Raw genomic sequence first — 14,697 nt, forward strand, 5'->3', positions numbered from 1 at the left:
GATTCACTCAAACTTTTAACTTTGTTTAGATGCTTCTAATCTGGACACTTTCGCTGCTGCTGGGAACAGTAGTAGGTAAGTCAATATATTTATATAGTGTTCAACTTTTTCAGGCTGAATTCAAGCCACAATGGGGACAAGGAATAAAGCAGGAAAGGTGCATGGTCAAGAGCACAAGCACCCGGAGGAAGGTTGCCAGATAAAAGCTCAGGCGCCCACTTAAATTTGAATTTCTGATAAACTACAGATATGTGATAGTTCTCTCTAAAAAAACATTCATCGTTTATCTGATACCCTAACTTGTCTTTTTATTGGCTAAATTCAGCAACCCTAGCTTGGGGTCATGTGGGGTTTAAACCCTGGTTCCAGCAGCCCCAAGTGTATTTCCCTGAGCAAAGCTCTTAACCTCTCTGAGCCTCACTATCGGCATCTGTGAAATGGGCATATACTACCACCCCTCTCATAGGATCACTGTGAGACTTAGGTAACGTAAGTCATGTAAACCATTGTGCCCAGCGCCTGGCATATAGTAATACTTCGAGAATACAGCCCCCACAAGCTACTGCTCCTACTCCTACTGTTAACCTAGGCTTTTCTTCCTCAAAAACCCTTCCTTTGTGTTGTTCTTTGGGGTGATATTTAAGCCTAGAGTTGAGTCAAACCCTGGATTTTCTGTTTGATTGTTTGTAAGCAGCTTCTTCATCACGGAATCCAGGATGCCCCTTTAACATGGGTCAGGGACCTACATACTCGGCCACTCACAGAGATGAAGTGTTGGCCTTTGCAGGAAATGAGCTCTCCACCCAAAGCCCAAAGCCAGAAGATGGCTACAAGGAGTTGAGAGCCTCGCCTCCTCTCCCATGGCCTGCGGGCACCAATGGCTCAAGAAAGACACCTGAGTTGAGAGGCTAAAGGGGACCCCACACAGCCCTGCACAAAGGGATGAGGGGAGCGCGTGGTCCCACATGGTAGAAATGGGGAGCAGTGCCTGTCTTTAGCTTGGGCGTTGTCTATTGACACTGTTTTGTGACAGTGTGGACAGCAAGATGCTTGGGGATGAGGAGGAAGACAATGTGCCACAAAATATAATTTAACTCATCCTTTGCCATAGAGACCGTTAAAAAAAGAACATTCTGGTTAAACTAATACCCTTGAAACCCTCCTGGGTGCTTGCAGGGAAAGAAATCTGCTTCCAAAGACTTGGCTGCTTCAGCGATGACGCCCCCTGGGCAGGGATTGTGGAAAGACCCCTCAAAATACTGCCCTGGGGCCCCAAAGAGGTCAACACCCGCTTCCTCCTGTACACCAATGAGAACCCCAACTCCTTTCAGGTACGAGTGCTCCCGTCGCTTTCAGAGCTCAGTCCCCTCTGCTGTATGTGATAAGGACACTGAGTTTTAAGTCTTCTAAAGGGAATGAGTCAGTGCATGTACCTCTTGGTAGCTTTTTGTGAGCTTAAGTATTATTTTATGTAACTTCGTTTATAGAAGGTCCAGCACCTTGACCTTGTTCTCATCCTACCTCTATGGTACCATTTAATGAATCATTTAAATGTGGACATACAGGGTGTCTCCGAAAATGTGTACACACTTTAACAGCTGATAGCTCAAATTTGAAAATACATGTATATTAATAAACACGGCCTTTACAATTATTTAAACTGTGTGTATACATTTTTGAGGATAACATGTTTATATATAAAATCTCTCAATATTATATATATTCTATACTCTTCCAATATATTTTTTAAATCTTCACCCAAGGATATGCTTAGGAAGAGGAAGAGAGAAAGAGAGGGGTGTGTGTGGGGGGGTGGGATCGAAGCCCCAGCCAGATATGTGCTCTGACCAGGAATTGAACCGGCAACCTTTTGGTGCATGAGACGAAGCTCCAACCAGCTGAGCCTCACGCGCCAGGCTCTTCCAACATGTTGTACACATATAAAACCCAGGCGCACACAAACCCTTTCACTGCCTGGAGGTGAGACCTCTGCACCAGTATTTTAGCAGAAGTATCCCAAGTCGAACCACTGAAAAAAAATGTTGTGACTTGGAAAGCAGCGACTTGGTGATGGTTGCAGACAGCTTGGCTGACATGGGAGAACCGTCACTCCCAGGCTCCCAGGCCCGGGCAATCTTCTCCTACCGCCTCCCTTTACTTACAAACAGTTCTGCTGGAGTCTGTGAGAGACTTGGCATTAAACACTTTTCTCCCCCAAACAGGAAATCGTTGCAGATCCATCAACTATCGAGGCCTCCAACTTCAAAACGGATAGGAAAACCCGTTTCATTATTCACGGATTCATAGACAAGGGAGAAGAAGGCTGGCTGGCCAGTATGTGCAAGGTGAGACCGGGTCCCCTCTTCAGGGACTTTTGTCCGGCGTGATCAACGACCATGGGGAAGGCACAGCCCCAGCCAATCAGGACAAACGCTGGCCATCGTGACGCGGGAGGAGCCTCTGATCCTGCTGGCCTGGGGTGTCCAGGGGAGGTCCCGGAGGTGGAGGGGGTGGAGAGGGCCTGGCACCGTCAGGGCGGCAAGGTTGGCAGGCGTTTGGAGGCTTTGGGTAGCAGTTATTCAATAAAGAATACGAAGATATTTCAGAATTGAGCAACACACGTTGCCGTACTGATACAACAGGAGTTGCATTTTCAATAGCTTTAAATGTTTGCAGTAGGTCTTCATTGCTATATGAGGAGCTGATAGAACTTATTAAGCCCAAAAGAATGGTTCTCCCTTGCTACTCTGTGATCTCCTATGGTAACAATATCTAGGAAGACTGTGTAGCTTTTCATTTCCAGCTGCTGTTGTTGCCATGTATTGTGATCCCATTCCCTTTCATTTGTCTTTGGCTGTGTGCCCTGTGAAAATGAAGGGTTAAAAAAAAGTCAGAAAATCAAATGGAACAAAATTTCCTAGGAATGGCTAGGAAGCTGCTCAAGGAACATTATACAAGAGAATGCATTTGTCTAAAAACTTTGGTTAGTTTTTCCATTGTGGAAAAGCTTACTCATTTGCCTTCAACATATTTAATATTTAAGGGGGTCCTAACATGGCCTTTCATTTATTTATTCATTCATTCATTCAGTAAGTCTTTATTGAGTACCTACTATGTGCCAGGAACTTTCAGGGCACTGGAGATTCAGCAGTGAACAAGAAAGGCAATGTCCTGCGGTCTATTCTGGTAAAGAACGATGTGGACTTATGACATCATGAAGCTCTAATGACACAGTTTATATATTTTCCCCTGAATCAGTTGTCTATGCAACTGTTGCAGTAGAAATCCCAAGAATCCAGTTCCCATTATGGCCAGCACTCCAGTTTGGAGTCAATGTTAAACTTTGAAAGGGAATCTACATCCATAACAGACTAGAAGTCTGTTGTGTTCATTGCTTTGGGGTTATAAGCAAGCATGATATGGTAAATCCTAGTCCTCACAGGTACTCATTGGAAATTGATAAAGATTCTGAATCGTTTACCCATGTATTGTGTCTCTCCCGCCAGAACATGTTTCAGGTGGAAAGCGTGAACTGCATTTGCGTGGATTGGAAAAGTGGCTCCAGGACGGGCTACACACAGGCCTCGCAGAACATCCGGATTGTGGGGGCAGAGGTGGCATACTTTGTCGAAGTCCTTCAGGTAACTTGTATGTAAAAACCCACGCACATGGCTCTCTGGATTCCCTTCCAAAGGACAGCAAAAAACGATGTAGGTGTGACCATTACCAGAGACATTTCTCTGCTGAGGTTGGCTTTCCTCTTGGTTGAAAAAATAAAACAAACAAAAAAAAAGTCCAGATTGGGCTGCATTAATATGCCTACTGAGGCCAATAAATTAGTTTGGTTTTTTAAAATTTGATATTATTCAAGCAACCAGTTCGGTTGTTTCTACTGAGTTCCCCTAGTATTTCTCTTAATTGTACCAGTTATTAAACCAAGTTGACATGGTAATGGCAGCCTCAAGATTAAACTAGTTTTTTTTAAAAAAATTTTAAGAGAAGCACAATGATAACAAGCTAACCTGATTTGTTAACTAAAAACAAAGATGTTAAACTTGAGCATGCCTAAATAATTGCTTTCATTATTATTTTCTGATCCAAATACGTACTTTACTGACTCTGGGTAACAATTCCTTGTGTCCATTAAAAGGTCTCTCTATGTCGGAAAACAACCAAGAGAGCCCTACTTCTACCAGTTTAAATGTTAAGCCCATCACCATTTTCTATTATATTTAAAAATATATCAAAATTAATTGCCTTGAAGGGGGGGGGTATGTCTTCTTAAAACTCAGGTTTTCAGGGGCTCCCCTTCTGTATCCATCTTGAATTCCGCATTCTGAATTTGAAAACATTCTGACGAAGTTTTCTTTCCAACAGTCGGCATTTGGGTACTCGCCTTCGGATGTCCACATCATCGGCCACAGCCTGGGCTCCCACGCGGCCGGGGAGGCGGGGAGGAGGACCAATGGGACGGTTGGACGGATCACAGGTTGGTCAAAACATAAAAGCTACACAATATGTAGCCCACATGGTGTCTGAAAGGATGGAAATGTGTTGTTGTTTTTTTCCGTAGGAGACAGGTTTTCCCATTTTCTGAATTGAGCCACATGATCAGTGTCTGCTGAGCTCTTATGGATTTTTATGGCTATGGTCTTCGGCTTACAGAGTTCTGTTTAACATGTAAATATTGCATGTGACTAAAATGTGAATTAAAAGCATGGAGAGGTCTTATTCATATCTATTTCCCCTTTTTTAAGCACCCGCAAATGGCAAGTTTCAGGAATAGGATAAACAGCATAATTTATAGATTAAATAGTAAATAGAATTCAACCCAAAGAGCTCAAAAATGGATCATGAATTACATTCTGCTTCAATAGCAATTGACAATGAGCCCAATTGTCATCAACCACAACCCAAGAGCCGAGTGGGGGGCAGGTGGCCCGGTGGCCCTGGGCTACCAGCTCTGCCTGCTGCTAATTAAACGATAGGATTTCACAAATCTCAGGCTCCTTGCATTTGGCCAGTGGGGTCCCATGTTGGATACCCAGGTCCTATATCAAACCTGTACGTTTATAAGAAAGACTTCGCTATCCTGCGTCTGAAAGCTGACTCTTTCTAGAAGCAGCCACTGTCCTCCTCTACCCTCCCCCTCTCAGTTTCTTCTTAATACTTTGGAGAAGTTGGTTACGTTTGGCTGGGTGGACGCATCTGGAATGTCTATCGTTGCTTTGCTGGAGAGAACATTCTTTCCCATAGTCCGTAGATGTGTACGAGAGCCTACTCAGCCGGGCGCTGTGCGAAGCTGTGGTCCTGGTGGTCTCATGGGAGGCTAGAGTATAGGGGGGCCTGGCTTAGCCATCAGCAACTTTTAGGGGGCCAGTGTTTCCCAGAGTCTGGCTCTTCCCTTGTAACTTCTGCTAGTGATTAGGGTTATTAGCCCGCAGTCACCCCAATAAATTTAATGTAAAAAGAAAATTAAAAAGAACAGTGATGGGGATTGTCTTAGTGACTTAGGTATTCATAAGTGAAGCAAAATTCCATGGTTTGAGGAAAATTCGCTTGAATGCGAATAGTAAGTGAGACACAGAGTTCCCTTCAAGACATGGTGAGGTAGGAAAGAACTAGCTCAACTCTTTCATGCCTAACTCCTAATGACCGCCAATGCTTGCACTCAGGTCCGTGACGAGTGAACACAGGTGAATGCGCAGGTGCGCTGATAGATCCTGACGTCACACTTCTCGTTTCTTCAGGTTTGGACCCAGCTGAACCTTGCTTTGAGGGGACACCTGAGTTAGTCCGATTGGACCCCAGTGATGCCCAGTTTGTGGATGTAATTCACACAGATGCTGCCCCCATAATCCCCAACATGGGTGAGTTCCTCAACTCATCTTCCTAGAATGGTTTTTGAGTCTATATGTTAGTGTGTTTTAGAGGGTTTTCAGTCCATACATTAACATCATCTTTCCCATATTTTGAAATTCCTCAGGATTTGGAATGAGCCAAACTGCGGGACACCTGGATTTCTTTCCAAACGGAGGAATAGACATGCCGGGATGTCAGAAGAACATTCTCTCTCAGATTGTTGACATTGATGGGATCTGGGAAGGTAAAACCATTGTGTGCATGAGAGGTTTTTCTTGGGGAAAGATTTGTGTTTTGTTTTGCTAAACTTGCTGAATATGTTGACATTGTACAGGACTCACATTTTCTACAACAAAGGACTTTTAATTGCATCCCCAAGATATGGGGTTTTCATTGGGAGAAGTGGCATGAGGGGAGACTGAGAAAGAAAATGTATTTGTAGTCAACTTTCCAAGGTTCGAATTCAGGAAATGCATTACTAAGTTATACTTATATCAATATGGACCAATCTTTTCCTTCTAAAGTTATTTTTCCTTTTTTTTAAAAAAAAACACAAACAAACCCTATTTTTCTATTTCCAAAAATTGCTATTTTTCATTAGCTATGGCCTAACTATTATCATCTTGAACAGTGCTTAACTTCTAATTTCATTACGAATCATAAATGCAGTTCATAAATGATCTTGTCCTGTGACCACCATGAGTTCACACTAATTAGAGAAACCTATTGAGCAACTTAACTCCATTCTGATCATGACATCAACTTGCAAGGATAAAATCTGTCACTGATGTGGAATCATGTCTGATTTCAAAGGCTCTCGTGACTTTGTTGCCTGTAATCACCTGAGAAGCTACAAGTATTACTCTGACAGCATCCTCAACCCGGATGGTTTCGCCGGCTTCCCTTGTGCCTCGTACAGCTCTTTCACTTCAGTGAGTAGACTCCACCTGGGCCCTAAAGGATTTTGTGAGCATCATTTCTCGTGGCTGCTGTGGTTCACTGTCCCTGACACACATCCAGTGGATGTCACTCTATGACTGCCACATTGCCGAACCCTTTAGTCCTACAGATTTCTTTTCATGGTGAACTTTAAGAACTTTTGAGAAATGGGCTTGTCTACTGAAATGTCTCATGCCTGCCTTGCTCTCTCACTTCTGCACATGTCAGGTAAATGCTCAATCTTGTTTTGGAAATAATTCTAGGTTAAAAAAATAGTCTATGGAAATCTGGGTGTGTGGCTACAGGATGCTGATGAACATGGTAACCTTGTCTTAAATGCTGACTTTATAAAACTGTGTAATAACTAGAGGCCCGGTGCATGAAATTCATGCAAGGGTCTCAGCCCTCACAGCCCCGGCTGCCTGGGCCAGACCCCAGCAGCAAGCTAACCTACAGGTCAGAGCGTCTGCCCCCTGGTGGTCAGTGTGCATCATAGCGACTGGTTGAACTGTTGAACAGTCTGACACTTAGCATATTAGGCTTTTATTATACAGGATAGTCTCCATCTTGCAGATTTCTCAGCCTTTCTCTCCAAGCTGGCAGTGGCCAGGTGATCATGGTGGTGGTGGTCAGCATGTGTTGGGCAGAGGGAGAATGTGGGGGTCCTCACTATTGATGGGCCCATGGCAAATGTCTGTTGGTGAATTCTGGGGACATCTACTCTTCTGGCTCAGGCAATGCCCTCAGAGAACTTCGGCCATTCCTCCTGGCTGGCTCAGTGGCCCTTAGCATCTGCTGGATGCAGACCTTGTACTCGGCCCAGTCCATTGATCCAGGATGGAGCAGCCTTGTCCTCCTATAGTGGGAATTGCTGCTTGTCCTTCCCACTCTGTTCCTTCCTTTCCCTCTTTTCTTCCCACAATTCCTTGGTCTACAGTTCCTATATGATATCCATCTTTTCTAGACCCCAACCTATAGCTAAGCTTTTACAACCAATTGGGGCATTTTCTCTCCACTCAGAGAATTCTGAGATGTGAATTCTTCCCCCACCCCTCTCTTTATTGATTAAGGTATTACATATGTGTCCCTATTCTCCCGTTGCCCCCCATTCCCCAACTCATGCCCTCAGCCCCCTGGTGTCTGTGTCCATTGTGAGATCTCAATTCTTTACCCTTTAATATGCTAAGTGGGAGCTAAAGGAATTGAGGAAAACCCAACTTTTGAGCCATTGTCCTCCTACTGGGTCCTATTTTGGGGATCAAAAGCTGCTTATCACCTCTTTCTCTGTCCCTTGCAAACTTTCTAAAATAAATTCTAACCACCTGCAGGCAGATGGATGTGTTGGGGCCATGGGAGCAAGAGGAAAAATATTAAAATATGTATATGTAAATATAGACATAAGTTCTCTTTTGTGTGATTTTTGTATTTTTGTTAGTTTTGTGTTATTTAACAGTGAAGTTGCTGACTCGTCATTGTAAATAATGAGATGCATTTTTAACCTTTGCTGAGATACTATTAAAGTTCTCTTTTACCATCAGAACAGAATTGGTTTTAGAATATTGGAATTGTAACAACACATGGGACAAAGCTGATGCACTATTATAAGAAAGAGCATCCTCATCCATCACTTGTTTATTTTCCCCAGAACAAGTGCTTCCCCTGTCCAACTGAAGGCTGCCCACAGATGGGACATTATGCTGACAGATATGCTGGGAAAACAAAGGGAGTAGGCCAGACATTTTATCTAAATACTGGTGACGCCAGCAATTTTTCCCGTAAGTCTCTAGTTGATTTGCCTTAAACTCTTAATGCTATGTATTTTATCACGCCCTGTGAAAATGCGCAAACTTGCTTTTTTTGTACAGAAGTTTTAAACTCCCCTCCCCGACATGGAAAAATAATCAAATGCTGTGCTCAGCTCATTTAGATAGTACAACAGAGTTTGGGGGCTGAACTATAAATGAAACAAAAAATTCTTCCTATTTGATCCTGGAGGCTGCTTCTACCCCAGACCTTCACATTCAGTCAAACGTTTCACTGAGCAAAATTCGGAGGTTTTGTACAAAGAGAAAAGTAATCCAGGCGAGAGATGGCAAGGTTGTGGGAATTGAAAGGAATGAGCAGATTCAAGAGATATTTATATTTAGGGTTGCAGACTCTGCGGGTGCTGGGACTTAAAGGATGAGTGGATGGTGAAGTATGGGGACAGACTCCAGGTTTCTCTTCTAGCTAATAAAGGAAGAAAACTATTTGGTTAGGAATCAAACTAGCTGCATTGTAAAAACTAAAGCCAAATTTTATCCACTGCCCGCCCCCCCGCCCCAATAGCCCAGGCTAGCTCAAAATGGTAAAAACCGATAGTTTACTATTGACTAGTACCATAAATTGGTTACCACAAATTAATACATTTTCAATGGCAATGGAAAGTTGAATTGTAGAATTTTTCAAATAAATGTATACTACTTAGACAAAAGAAAGAGATAACAGTACTATAAAATGTGATCTATAAAAATGAAGTAAACTGATGAAAATGTCACAGTATACTATTTTCCACTGTGTTTTAACATAAAGTTCTTTTAACACTTAAGAATACATTGTTAGGTTAAAGAAATTGAAAGCAAGAGATTTTACCTCTTCCCTTGTCTTGAAATCTATTGACTTTGGAAAGCGTGCATGCGCTTCCCCTCCCCCAGTGCCTGTCCTCTGAATGGCTAGATAAATGAATGTCTGTGGCCATGAGAAGAACTACCTACACATGTATAAGTTACTCAGAATGCAGCAGCAGGGAATTCAACTTAGCCTGTTTTCAGTGTCTTCTCTGTAAGCTGACCTTTTGCATTCTGCCCCCTCCCCCTGCCCCATCCAGGCTGGAGGTATAAGGTAACTGTTATTCTGTCTGGAAAGAAGGTCAGAGGACACGTGCTAGTTTCTTTGTTTGGCGACAGAGGAAACTCTAAGCAGTACGAAGTTTTCAAGTGAGTAAAATACAACTCTAAGCTTCTTAAGTGTTGGAATACCCCGCACATTCAATGCATGTTATGGACATAAGAGTTGATCTATTACTATGTGAGCATAAGCTACTGCCACCGATCATCAAAAGGAAGAGGTGATTTCACCCTTGCACCTTAATACATTTCAGAATTTTGTTTCTAATTTTTCTCCCTGCTATTTCCTGAGAAAACCCCTGATGTTTACTTGGATGAGTGGCATCTGATTTATAATCAGTAAATAATAATTCTGTCCACAAAACAACTGGGAAAAGATGATATAATGATGCCATCATTTATTACATTGTAAGAGGATTAAGGACTAACCCATGTTTGAAGTTTTATTAGTAGTAAGAATGACTTTAACGTAATATGAGTTATTGATGGCAGACAAGCTAACACTGAGCATACATGTATGCACTTATTTAATACATTAGAATGACAAATGTACCGCCAGGGGGCAGGGGAGGCTGGGGGAAGGTCAATGGGGGGGGGGGGAGGAGATATATATACTACTATTTGTAATACTTTAAACAATATAATAAAAAAATTTTTAAAAAAAGAATGACAAATGTACCATCAGTTATTGTACTAGAGATGCATTGCAAGCTGGTTTTAGAAATACATCTATTTATGCATATGTATATTTATGTAAATTCATGCATGTTTTTACTAACTTTTTAATTTCCAAGGGGCATTCTCCGACCATCCGGTATTCATTCCAATGAATTTGATTCAGATGTGGATGTTGGAGATTTGCAGATGGTTAAATTTGTTTGGTATAACAATATAATCAACCCAACTCTACCCAAAGTGGGAGCATCCCAGGTCATGGTGGAAAGAAATGATGGGAAACTGTAAGTAATAAAAATCCAAAGAGATATGAAGTATTGAATCGCATTTATAGCTCTATGCCCACTGGAATTTGACGTTAACTTAAATCTCTTGTGATGGTTCTCCCACATCGCACCCACACCTGCTTCCTCATACTTCTTGTTCTTTAGGATAAAGTCTAGAACTTTAGGGAAACAACTTTGATAAATTTGTAGATGAGTGTTGTGTTATCTAACACAAGTGGTGTTAGATTGAAAATCTGGTTTCATGATTTAAGGTGAGAAACTTGATGTTATTCAGCTACTGTGCCTTGTGCTATGTGTGTGCTTAACATGTGTATCTTCCCCAAATGTCCTGGGTTCACCAAATTGCCACTTAAATGATCAGAAAAATATTTAACGTATTAAGGAACACAAATAGGTTATTCTGGATCATTAGCCCTCTTACTGAAGACAAAGGTCAGCCTTTGGTTCTAACCAAGACTAAAGTGTGTGTGAACCAAGAGATATTTAGCAGAATGAAACGCCAGAAAAAGTGAGCTGATGATGTTGATGATCAGCACAAAACCAATATTAGCCCAGTGATTTGAATATAAAGCCAAATTCTGAGGCACAGTGTTATGCTTCTTTTGTCATCATGTCCCCCAGTCCCCATAAAAGCCCAATGAGGGGGCTTTTGCTTCTAGCAAAGATGGAATAACAGCGACTGGATACACCTTCCCAACTGGAAAACAACCAAAAATTCAGACAAAACTATATAAAATAACAGTTTCTAGACATTGAACATCAGGCAACAAAGGAAACTGATCCCTGAGAGACAAGAAATAAATAAGGGAGACCCTTACAATTGTTTTAGATAGAAAAATATATTTGAAGAACTTTGCAAACTTGGTGAAACTATAAACCAATAGGTCTAAGTGATATAACAAGAAACATGAAGAAAACTAACCAACACACATCAAGATCAAATTGCTCAAAACTAGTCATAAAGAGAAAAGTCTTGAAAGCAGCCAGAAGAAAAATATGCATTATGTACAGAGAAATCAGGATAATAATTACAGCAAATTTCTCATCAGAAATGCAAGTGAGAAGACAGTGAAACAAAATCTTTAAAGTACTGAAAGGAAAAAAAAAACTGTTAACCTAGAATTCTATACCCACAAAAATACCTTTCAAAGATAAAGATTAAATAAAGACTTTTCAGATATACCAAAGCTAAAAGAATTTATCACCAGCAGGTCAACATTAGAAATGTTAAAGGAAGGTCTTCAGGTTGAGGGAAATAAACTAGTTGGAAAAGACAAAGGAGTGCATACATCTTTCATTTCAACTCCTGGTAAAATTCTATGCAATTCAAATGAGTCCATAGAGACAGCAGATCAGTGGTTGCCTGGGGATGGGAGAAGATGAAAAGGGATGGGAAAGAAAGATTACAAAGGAGCAGAAGAAAAATTGAGAGATGATAACTATGATGTCTATGCTTAGTCTCTTGATTGTGGTGACGGGAGGTAGTTACTATTATTATCCCCATTTTACAGATAATTGAGTAAAGGCTTAGTGCCAGAATTCACCTGCAGAAAATTTGACTCCAACATATTCTTAACTACTATAAAACAAATTCAGTTCACCTTTATTCATATATAGCTATTGGGTGCCCTTCATTTCTGTGTGCCCTTCATTCCCTTATCAATGTTAGTTTTTAAGTGTTAATTTGCCATTTGTGAGTTGCCAGCCATTAGGCCACGGGGGAGGAAATGAAGATGAAGAGAAAAGAGCATTTTCTGAGGACTTTTATGTACCAGGAAATTTATAATTATGCTTATATATTAAAGAAAATTAGCCCCAAGTATCCTAAGTATTGTTCAATCTTAATGAGCACAATTAGTCATTTCAGGTCAGTTCCTGAATTAAAGTAGGAATGCCTAGCCAGTGGAACACCAGGGCCATGGAATTTTTCCTTTGGCTGATTTCTTGTCATGCTGTTGACCTTACTCTTCCTCAGTTGTGTTGGTTGACAATGGTGCCAAGTGTTTAGTAGGTGTTTTTAGAATGTGACCAGTGAGTCTTCCCTGTTCTTTGAGGTGTCCAGCGCCATCTCCTGTCTCTGCTGTTGCATAGCCATGAAACAAAATTGGAAAGGAGAATCCAGTCCTTTATACAGAAGAGAGGTCTTCCCTCCGCCAATGTCTGGTCTCGAGCATTGGGTGTGCTGGAGAGGAGAGCAAAGCGTGGCCTCATGCTCAACACACCGACTGTGGGCCACATGGAGTTGACTTTTCATTGTTTTCTCTCCGCAGGTACAATTTCTGTAGCCAAGCAACTGTGAGGGAAGATGTTCTGCTCACTCTCACTCCATGTTAGGAGCCTGCTGACATCTGACCACTAAATCTTATTACTAATAAAATCTGTTGGTGAAGCAATACAGTCCTTTCTTTGTCATCATGAGTCTATTTTTCCAATGAAACTTTTGGATATGGCGATTAAAACCCAAAGTTTGGAGTTAGTCTGAAGAACCACAAATAACGGTTGAATTTTGCTACATATGATGTGGCATTGAGCTTAGGAATATTGTTTACTTGATATGACATATTGTCCATTACTACGATGACTGATGTCAGTCTGATTTCTTAAGGCAGATGTCCAGGTCCAAAATGACCCCCTCTTGGCGGGTACCCACCTTTGCTGCTTTTTCCATCTGCTCCTACTCAGACATCTCAGGAGAGATGACACATACGGAGGTGAGGACTGGGGATTTCCAATTCTCCTAACTGCTCCCAGTGGGGCTCCCTCAGACCCTCTCGTCTCTGCAGCCTCTTTGATTCTTCTAACGTACAAAGATCCTCCCAATGGTCCTCAAGATAGAATCCACATCCCTTAGTGAGCCATGCAAGGGCCCTGTAGGTCTGGTTTTCACCTAGGACTCCAGCATCATTTCTCACCACATTCTTTCTAGAACTCTGCATCCCCTAACAGGGCCTTGATCTCAGATGCTGATGGACCTTTACGCAAACTCTTCCTCGCCCTAGGATGTCCTTTCCCATGTCTTCCTGTCTATTCAACCGCTACTGACTAACTTCCTGTCTGTGTAGATATCCCTTCTTCCAGGAAGACCTTCTTCACCCCCGTTACCCACACCCCTGAAGACTGGATTATAGGCCACCCCACTACATTCCCACTATACCTAGGAGTTTCTCCATCTCAGCACTTATCTCTCCATATCAGTTTCTTGTTTACTTGCCTGTATATCCTATTTGTGAATTCCTTGAGGGGGTTGCATGTTGTATGTGCCTGGTTCAATTGAATGCAGGTGAGTGTCTAGGCTGTGAGAAAGATTTAGAAAACACCTTTCTCAGAACAAACATTTTCTTTGAAATTAAGGGGCTCTGAGAACCCAGCTTGGGCCAACCCTACTCTTCCCCCAGAATTCATAAGATGGTTCTCTGTTGAGATGACACGGTATCTGAACCTTCTGAACTTGAAATTAAAGGATAAAACAAAGAAAAAAGCTGATCAGCTGGAGGAAAACAGTGGTTTGGCTCCATCCAGATATGCAGACAAAGCAGATGATAGCTGGAGACCTCACCTATATCTTTGTGACCTTCAAGGAGTTATAATTCTGAAGACAGGAGAGCTGTCAAGTGTAAATGAAGTCATAGTTTCAAAAGAGAGCCATAGATTTGTGTGAATACAAATCCTGAATTCATAAAGCTTAGTGGGATATAAGTTTATTCAACATATTTCAATGTTTTGATGTTGTTTGAAAGCCTCACCTAGAAATCTTTCCATTTGGTGTGGAGTGAATTATTTGGTCTAGGAGGCTCTAAAGAAGATGCAGATTAGACCCCAGTCTTGCTATGGGCTTAGTCCAATTATATCCCCCAGGGTACTTAAACAGTGTATTAGAGTACAGTGCATATTAATGAAACGTGGGTGTTAGGAAAGAATACGCCCTTACTGGTAAACTAGTGCTGTATGCCCAAGAATGGTGACAGTGAGTGCAATGTCAGCTGCTCTCTCTGAATCCCAGGCCTGGCTGAGCTGGGTTCCTGTATTGGTTAGCCACTGCTGCATAACAA

At 41.9% G+C, this 14,697-nt stretch overlaps 1 protein-coding gene across 2 annotated transcripts; it reads left to right on the forward strand.

The window, feature by feature from the left end:
- Positions 1-29: 29 nt before the first annotated feature.
- PNLIP (pancreatic lipase) lies at positions 30-12,982 on the forward strand. 2 transcript variants are annotated; one of them, XM_054728927.1, is made up of 12 exons: positions 30-75; positions 1,177-1,337; positions 2,223-2,345; positions 3,507-3,641; positions 4,378-4,489; positions 5,751-5,870; positions 5,987-6,106; positions 6,676-6,794; positions 8,447-8,576; positions 9,668-9,776; positions 10,481-10,645; positions 12,919-12,982. In XM_054728927.1, the coding sequence occupies exons 1-12, from the start codon at positions 30-32 to the stop codon at positions 12,980-12,982; spliced, it is 1,404 nt and encodes a 467-aa protein (XP_054584902.1). The 2 variants fall into 2 exon arrangements, with proteins under 2 accessions (XP_054584902.1, XP_008142563.1); XM_008144341.3 differs by having other exon boundaries at positions 1,177-1,331.
- The last annotated feature ends 1,715 nt before the right edge of the window (positions 12,983-14,697 follow it).

This window comes from Eptesicus fuscus, chromosome 17, assembly GCF_027574615.1.
Source record: "Eptesicus fuscus isolate TK198812 chromosome 17, DD_ASM_mEF_20220401, whole genome shotgun sequence".
In the NCBI taxonomy this organism is placed as follows: Eukaryota; Metazoa; Chordata; class Mammalia; order Chiroptera; family Vespertilionidae; genus Eptesicus; species Eptesicus fuscus.

Coding starts and splice junctions, on each gene's coding strand:
- PNLIP (XM_054728927.1), top strand. CDS start 30: ATGCTTCTAATCTGGACACTTTCGCTGCTGCTGGGAACAGTAGTAG. Junction 76..1,176: donor GCTGCTGGGAACAGTAGTAG/GTAAGTCAATAT, acceptor GGGTGCTTGCAG/GGAAAGAAATCTGCTTCCAA. Junction 1,338..2,222: donor CCAACTCCTTTCAGGTACGA/GTGCTCCCGTCG, acceptor TCCCCCAAACAG/GAAATCGTTGCAGATCCATC.